Source organism: Barbus barbus (genome assembly GCF_936440315.1).
Source record: "Barbus barbus genome assembly, chromosome: 37".
NCBI classification, from domain to species: Eukaryota; Metazoa; Chordata; class Actinopteri; order Cypriniformes; family Cyprinidae; genus Barbus; species Barbus barbus.
In genome coordinates this window covers 19,625,775-19,634,586 of record NC_136715.1, presented here as the reverse complement: position 1 = coordinate 19,634,586, position 8,812 = coordinate 19,625,775, and the positions used below count along the sequence as shown (strand labels likewise).

General features: G+C 41.6%; 1 protein-coding gene across 1 annotated transcript; it reads left to right on the top strand.

Moving 5' to 3' along the window:
* The first annotated feature begins 2,568 nt into the window (after positions 1-2,568).
* LOC306856542 (keratin, type I cytoskeletal 42-like) lies at positions 2,569-8,811 on the top strand. Its single transcript, XM_079395890.1, has 7 exons — positions 2,569-2,946; positions 3,740-3,822; positions 4,187-4,343; positions 6,846-7,007; positions 7,497-7,622; positions 7,975-8,192; positions 8,462-8,811. The coding sequence occupies exons 1-7, from the start codon at positions 2,638-2,640 to the stop codon at positions 8,472-8,474; spliced, it is 1,068 nt and encodes a 355-aa protein (XP_079252016.1). The 5' UTR covers positions 2,569-2,637; the 3' UTR covers positions 8,475-8,811.
* Position 8,812: the final 1 nt, after the last annotated feature.

The window sequence follows — 8,812 nt, the reverse complement described above, 5'->3', positions numbered from 1 at the left end:
TCAAAAAAAAAACAAAAAAAAAAACGGTTTATTCAGTGTAGTGAAGCATCTCCTACATTAAAAAAAGGCCTCTAGTCTCCTTTCCCACATACTGCCAGCGTTAGCTTTAGCCGTTGCACTTTTTCAGCAAAAGGTTGCAGGTTTGCTTTCTAGTGGCTTTGGCTAGACCCATAGAATTTACAAAAGTCTGCTCTTACAGGAAGAAAAAGGTGGATAGTTCACAGAAACGTCCATTCAGCAGTGCCAGGGCCATTATAAACATGTTACGTACATGTCTGCATTCGTCCAATCAATGAATTAATTAACCCAGGGTTTAACAATGTACAGTGTGAAATGTCAATATATGAATATCCAGGATTAAATATGAGCAGTAAGAAACGTGAAATAAGATAAGCCAGGCAGGGTGGCCAGGGTTAGCCCAATTTCTATTCAAAACTAGGCCAAAACTAGCCTTTCCCCTCCGTCGAAATTGTGTTCCTTTGGGAGTGGGAGATCACTTTAATCAGTTTGACTAGAATGACCCAAGGTTAACCATATCTCAAGTGGGAAAAGCCAGAGTCAAAGACAAATGCCATATCTGTAACATTTCTCTCCTAGAAGGAAGTCAGGAAGCCAGGAATAACAAAAAGGTATTTTTAATGAGAATCATGAACTCAAAACAAAGGTTACATCTGTTCCAACTAAGGATGTGTTTGGGTGACTGGACAAAAACAAGAGGGAAACTGAGGACTTAAAAGGGAACCGGAAAAAACGAGTAAACGAGATCATTAATGCAAAACAGGTGACAGAACTAAACGATGATTACCAATTAACTAAACCAGAACAGGAAGAACCAAATAAGGGCAAACAGGAAACTAAACAGAAACCAAACTGTGACAGATATCGCCCCCCTCCCGGGGGGGGGGTGCCCTGGAGGCTGGAACAGGGTCAGGACAGGGAGGAGACAAGGGAAGCCTCCAGGGCGGCTCAAGAGACTCGGGCGGCCCTGGCAGGGCTGGAGACTCGGGAGACCATCGCGGATCCGGGGACACAGGAGGCCATGGCGGATCAGGAGACACGGGAGGCCATGGCGGATCAGAAGACACGGGAGGCCATGGCGGATCAGGAGACACGGGAGGCCCTGGAGGGACTATTTTTTGGGTTGGCCGAGATAGCACAGCGAGTTCCGTGGCCTTTGCCTTTGGCCCGGCCACGCAGGCCAGGGGTATATAGCCCCCCCCCCCCAAACTTTTCTTGGGGAAGCGGGGAGAAGCGGGTTCTGTGGAGCGCTCAGGAGGAGCGGATATTTGGGGGCGCTCTTGCAGCGCGGATACTTGAGGGTGCTCTTGCAGTGCGGACATTTGGGGGTGCTCTTGCAGCGCGGATACTTGAGGGCGCTCTTGCAGCACGGACATTTGGGGGCACTCTTGCAGCGCGGATACTTGAGGGCGCTCTTGCAGCGTGGATACTTGAGAGCACTCGGGAGGCAGGAGAGCTGGACGGGACCAGCGGAGACGCAGGAGAGCTGGACGGGACCAGCGGAGACGCAGGAGAGCTGGACGGGACCAGCGGAGACGCAGGAGAGCTGGACGGGACCAGCGGAGACGAAGGAGAGCTGGACGGGACCAGCGGAGACGCAGGAGGGCGCTCTTGCATCGTGGACTTTCGGCGGTGCTCTGACAGCGCGAATACTCGGGGGTGCTCTGGAAGTGCGACTTCTCGGGGGTACTCTGGGAGCGCGGATCCGTACGGGACCAGCGGGGACGCAGGAGAGCTGGGCGGAACCAGCGAAGACGCAGGAGAGCTGGGCGGAACCAGCGGAGACGCAGGAGAGCTGGGCGGAACCAGCGGAGACACAGGAGAGCTGGACGGGACCAGCAGAGACGCAGGAGGGTACTTGCGAGGAGCAGGCACTGGAGGGCACTGGCGAGGAGAAGGCACTGGAGGACGCTTGCGAGGAGCAGGCACTGGAGAGAGTACGGGAGCCGAGAACTCCGGGGGCAGAGCCTCATCCAATAGCCCCCAATCTTGTGTCTGTGGAACTATCTTCGCCGCGGGTGGAACCTCGCCTTGGATGGCGGCACAATCATCGCCGTGGACGGCGGAATCATCTTCGCCGCGGGCGGAATCAACATCGCCTCGGACGGCGGAAACATCATCGCCGCGGGCGGAATCCTCATCTTCGCCGTCATCTCAGTCAATGAGCATAATTATTAAATAATATACATGAACCATATTATCCTTGTAATTTCTGCATCAGTTCTCGTACTGATTTATATAGGCTACTTTTTTAGCAGTCATTCACTGATTCTGTAGGCCACGATAGGGATCTATTGTGTTGACATACAACAAGCATTTAAAAAAAAGCATTTAGTTCTCAGATTAAAGGAAATGTTTTTATAAAAATTCTTGATAATTCACTGCAGGACAAGATATGTCACATTTTGACTTTGAACGGCATAAAAAATGTTGACGCTCGGGTTCTAGAGAACAAGGGTTCATACCCACTTGTTCCTAGGAAGGCAAAATGTCCAGTCCCCTCCCCCATCCTAGGCAGGTACTTAAAGATTTTTTGAAACTGACAAAGTCACAACCAAGCATTTGCTTCTGTGGCTTGTTTCCCACTACCACGCTTGAGACTTGAATCAGGACGGCACTATGTCTTACCCCTCTTCCAGAACCCTCAGTGTATATGGAGGAGCTGGTGGTCGAGGAACCCGGATCTCCTCGTCCCCCTCTTCACCAAGGGCCTTCAACCTAGATGATGGTTTAGACCCGTCCATTGATGAGAAGGCCACCATGCAGAATTTGAATAACCGCCTGGCCTCCTACCTAGAGAAAGTGCATTCACTGGAGAACGCCAATGCTGAGCTGGAGCAGAAGATCAGAGAGTGGTATGAAAATCACCCTGGTGTCACATTTGACCACACCATCTTCCTGGACCTCATCAAGGACCTGAGGGACAGTGTAAGTTCATAGGGGAGTGAGGAGTTCAGGGTCTTCAGACAGAGAGGATGACCTGACATGCTATTTGAGGCATGATAGGCAGATATGACGTTAGTGTACGTCTCTGTACTGTGAAATTAAAAACTTCTTTTTTTTATCGTCAATAATTAAAATAAAGCAAAACTAAAATATAAATACAATTCTAACTTCAAAAACATTAGTGACATTTTGCCTTGTCAACAAATTGAAATATAAGTTTAAATACTAAAACTAAAGCTAAATAGAAATAAAAATAATAATAATACAGATGACAGAAGCACATAACAACATTAAACTGAAAATATAAAAAAATATAAATATTAATACTATAATATTATATTAGTAACACTGACAACAGAACACTAATTGCCTTGTGGCATTTTTATTTGTTTAACTCTTACTTTGTACATATATATATATATATATATATATATATATATATATTCACTGACTGACTACTCTGAGATGGCATCTTGACAAATAGACAGTATGTTAAGAAACAGACTGAACAAGTTTGTGTTGTCAGATTTGGCTTTTGTTCAACATTCTGTAGTTGTACTGAATTCCAAACCAACAACCAGCTTTAAAAATAAAATGACTGCAGGTGCCAGAAGGTTAATTGTGCAATAGACTAATCCACTTTTTTCCTTTCATTTGGAATTTAGTGTTCTGAGGGCGTATTTTTTGTTACCTTCTAAAAACAATCATCATTGACACTTGCTGTTTGTGTATAACCATCTGTATAATACAACAAATTGTACTTTTGTACTGGCAGATTCAGTTATCTTCCCAGGACAATGCCACATTAATCCTGGCTGCAGATAATGCCAAACTGGCTGCTGATGATTTCAAGCTGAAGTGAGAAACTAAGTATTTATGTCTTATGATGGATTTAATTTGTCATTAAATGGTAATTCATTCTGTGAATAAATAAAAAGGAGAGAAGTCCGCACACTGACAATAGCTGCTCCAAATGAATTTATTAACAGCAACGTTTCGATCCTCAGGTCTTTATCAGGCGCCAGATGAAGACCTGAGGGTCGAAACATTGCTGTTAATAAATTCATTTGGAGCAGCTATTTTCAGTGTGCAGACTTCTCTCCTTTTTCTTTATTCAAGTTCCTCAGTTGTCCTGCACCTGAGCCCGATCTGGGTGGTTGAGATGTGCACGCCTGTTTGACTTTTTTGATTCTTCAATTAATTCTGTGAACCATCACCGCAGGTATGAGAATGAGCTGGCCATGCGTAGGGCCATTGAAGCCGACATCGCCAATCTGAGGAAACTACTGGATGAGTTTACTTTGAGGCGGTCAGATCTGGAGATGCAGATTGAGGCTTTGAACGAGGAGCTCATCATACTGAAGAGAAACCACGAGGAGGTACGATATATGACACATATTTCCCATCTTTGCCTTGCTGAGCAGTCTTCAGTGTGGTTATATGCCCATTCTGTCTCTTTATAAAAAATGTTTTATTGAATCAACATGGACAGAACTCAGCTGATTGGTGTTTAGTTCCACAGTGTATTATTATCTATCCTTAAAGAGCAAGTTCTAGCATGTAAACAGCGGTAATATTGCCATGACAGGATTTCTATTTAGGGCATTGCCCATGAGACTGGTCATTCAGATATTCCACCCACAAACTGATTCCTGTTTTACACAAAGCTGTTATATAAGCACAAGTAACCTGGAAACATTTACACTGCACTGTACTGTATACAGTAAATATCACCATGGTGATGATTAGTTTTGTTTAGGACCTAAACAAAACTACTACAACAACTACTGTACAAAAAAAAAAACAGCAAACAAGGAGTTTATTGAGGGAAAACTCTTAGTAAATAATTAAATTTGCTTTTGGTGTGAACACACCATAACACTTTAGATTAGGGAAAGCATATTAGCAAGTGAAGTCACAAAGTCAATGCAAAGACGCGAATAGACACGAATAACTTGAATGTGGCCACACGGTTGGCTCGAATGTGCGATATTTGCCTCATTTGTCTTCCGCAAGTTGAAAAATTTCAACTCCAGCAGTAAATTAGCATGACGCGTTGTCAGCAAAGAGCTTAATGACACGTCGTTGTATCAGAACATGGTTTTTATGTTTTTATTCATGCGAGTAACGCAAGAAAAAAAAACTTCTGGAATAGGCCTAATCTAGAGCAAGCGATTCGCTTCGTTTTTGGTGTGCACGCACCATATATATTTTTAAGTTAGTTAAACGGTTAGCATATACCTTTGCATACTGATATCTGATTAGACTGCTTGTTAAGCATATGGCCTATACAAGTTACAGCACTTCACCACCATTATTTATCCTAATTATTGGGAGTGATTAAAATGGATTGTTTCGCAAATCTAGATTCTAGAAGATATTGCAATAAGACAATGCATTTTTAATCTGCTACCTCTTGCGATCCAAGGAGGATTCTGCAGAGGGATACAATCTTATCATTATCAACTATTATTGAAAACAAATGCCTTCCTGTTTCTTTGTCATCATGGCAAATCGCTTTAAGTGTGAACGCCCAGTTTCTGCAGGAAGACTGTTCCTAGAAGTCCATTGTGCTGTTCTGTGCCGACATTGTGAAGACAAATAAGGATTCTGTTTGTTTATGCTTTCTAAAAGGACTATTTAATTCAAAAGTAGACGTGGATCTTCTCTCTGTGTGAGATTCTACCACTCCTCACATTCCAGCCTTTCCACGAACAGACGGGCACACACCCTGGTGCACACTGAACACAGCACAGCTCTTAAAACCTGTAACTCATATCCAGATATAAGATTACCTTATATTTCACAGTGACACACAAACTTTGAAACTTGTAGATTCAGTTGCATACCATAAATATATTAAAACATTGAGTGATAATGGATATACCGACATATGTTATACACAAAATTCGTAGGATTTCTTATATAACAAGACTCTCGTGTTCACCAGTGCTGCTTGTTGTCCAAAATACAGTAAAAACAGCAACATTGTGTTAGTGTTTTGTGTTTTAATATATTTTGCATTTTTTTCCCTGTGATTGCAAAACTGATTTTTCAGACAGAAATTATTGCAGATGAAAATGGTAGCACTGCTTAAAGTGTGGAAAGCACTATATAATGTCTTTTTTCAGGACTCTTTGATGAACACCAAGTGTGAAGAGCAACATTTATTTAAAATATAATTAATTTTGTCTTTACTGCATTTTTAGTAAATTGAATGCATGCTTCCTGAAAAAAGTAGGCCCGTCAGAAAATCATAGTGAAAATAAATCATAGTAATCCCAAACATTTGAACAGTATGCTTTCTAAACTGAAAGTAGTTAAAGTCTTTTTTGTTTTTTGCCTAAAACAATTGAAAGACAAATACTGAAAATGATAGGTTACTGGAGCTGCCCATAATCAGCTTTTTCATAGATAACCATTTCCATGCCAGAAAAACAAAGGGTCATTAAGAGTGTTCCTTCCTTCCTTCAATTTTTCCTTTTTCCTCTTGTTCTTCAGCTGCCTGCTCTGCTGGGGTTTTCCATTCCATTACATCATTTTAAACTAAACAGTAATTTCCCTGGGCCTCTTGGGTCTCTGAGAGGTCATCATTCATGGGTAAACACCCTTAGGCACACGCTACAGAAATCTTTTTGCAACTGATAAAATAGTTTTATTTAAAAAATGGAAATCAACAAGGGAAAGGCTAATTTTCTCTTGATATCGTCCAGACATGTTTGGGATTAAAAAACTAGGCTCATCCCACCACTCCTACTTCTTTTTCATTCCTGATAAATCTACAAATAGATGATTAATGCCACATCAGCCTTCATAATACAACCCATCTCTGTCTCTGTGCCAGATAACACATGTTCTGATATGTTTTTTTTTTTTCACAGGAGATGTCTCTGATCAGTGTTGAGGTTGGCGGTCAGGTGAACGTTTGTGTGGATGCAGCGCCCTCTATGGACTTGAACCAGGCCATGACGGAGATCAGACAACACTATGAGGCTGTGACTGAGAAAAACCGTAAAGAGCTGGAGTCCTGGTATGAGACCAAGGTGAAGTTAAAACCACAAATGCATCTGTACTTAAGTGACTTCATTACATTCAAGTATTATTTTGGTATCTTGAGTACTTTGAAATGGAACCCCTGAACTTTTAATAGATAATCTATTTTTTTATGCCTTACAACTTCATTTCTAACTTTAAAATGCATATATGGCAAGTTATCATGAATTGAAATGACTTCTTATCAGAAAAAGACTATCATTAATCTTTTAAATTCTTAAGAACAATTGTAATGTGGAAACCTTTACTTTCACTCATGTTTTCTAGATAACTTGTCTTTCCGCTAAGTAAAATTTTGACACAATAACCACTGTTTTACTTAAATATAAGGTCTTACACTTCTGAAAAGAACTGATTTGGTGCATTTGAGCTTTCAGTTTTAATCGCATAGTCGTAGTCACTCATCTGTGATTAACAGGACAAAATATTGTTTTATAGTGGGATGCATGTGATGTTATAGTTGTTTTTGTTGGCTGCAGATTGCCACAGTGCAACAGGAGTCGGTCACACAAAATGAAGATCTTCAGAACAGTAGAACAGAGCTGAAGGAATTGAAAAATGCCTTGCAAAGACTACAGATTGAACTGCAGACCCATCAGAGCAGGGTAAACCTCCACACCCAACTACAATGACACATTTATTTGTAATGCAAGGCTAAAGGGAAGAAGGAATGCATTATAATTTCCAAGTCTGTGGCAACATGTTTTGGCAGAAAGTGTTGTGCCAGGCTGTTTTTGAGCTCCAGCCTCACCCCCTCTAGTACACCAACCAGCGCTCTGCTAGCTTTAAGGGGAAATGTGCTGTAATTTCCTGCACGTTTAGAAGAACAAGGGATAGACTGTTTAAACAGGAGATAGTGTCTCAAAAGTGTAGATTATTAGCACTGTTTCCATGTAATTCATATATACAGTATATATATGGGTGGGTGGTATGTTTATTTATAATGTCTATACACAGAGGTCAGCCCTTGATGGTGAACTGGAGGAAACACAGGCCCGTTATGGGGACCAGTTGGCTAGGCTTCAGGCCACTGTCACCAGCCTGGAGGACCAGCTTAGTCAATTTCATGCTAACATTGCCAACAAGAAGCAAGAGTACGAAACGCTGCTGGACGTCAAGACCAGACTGGAGCATGAGATTGCAGAGTACAGGAGACTGCTGGATGGAGATGAGAGGTGATGCTCAAGAAAATAATTTCTTGAATATGTTGTTGAATCTTGTTGAAGTTGAATATCTTGTGATTTAGTTGATGCTGAATTTGAAGTTAAAAAGTGTACTTCTTAAATGCTTTACTGACATAACTCTCTCTCACTCTGTTTTTACAGGGAGTCCCATAGTAAGTGACTCTTTTACACTAAAATGTATATTTTGTATATTAAACATACAACATCACTATGAAGCGTTGTGCATTACTAATTAACCATCTCCCTTTGATTGTTCTTAGAAACTGGCACTAAAACGATCATAGTGGTGGAAACCATCGTGGATGGGAAGATTGTGGAGAGCAGCGAGAGTGTGGATGTAAACGAGCAAGATGGCTAATCTGCTTAAAAGCACGCTGCAGCTGTGGACACCACATGTTTTACTCATGCCTTCTGTTCAAGACCTCTGTATTATTATTATCTGAATGTGATTTTTTTTTCTGTGCAAACTAGTCTGATTTTTAGCTCCCTGTTAAATGACAATCACATATGCCTGATGTACTGCAAGCACAAATCTCAAAATGCATCACGAACCTTTCAGAAACAATGCTTTGATATTGACTTAAAACAATAAACAGATTTAACATGAGACA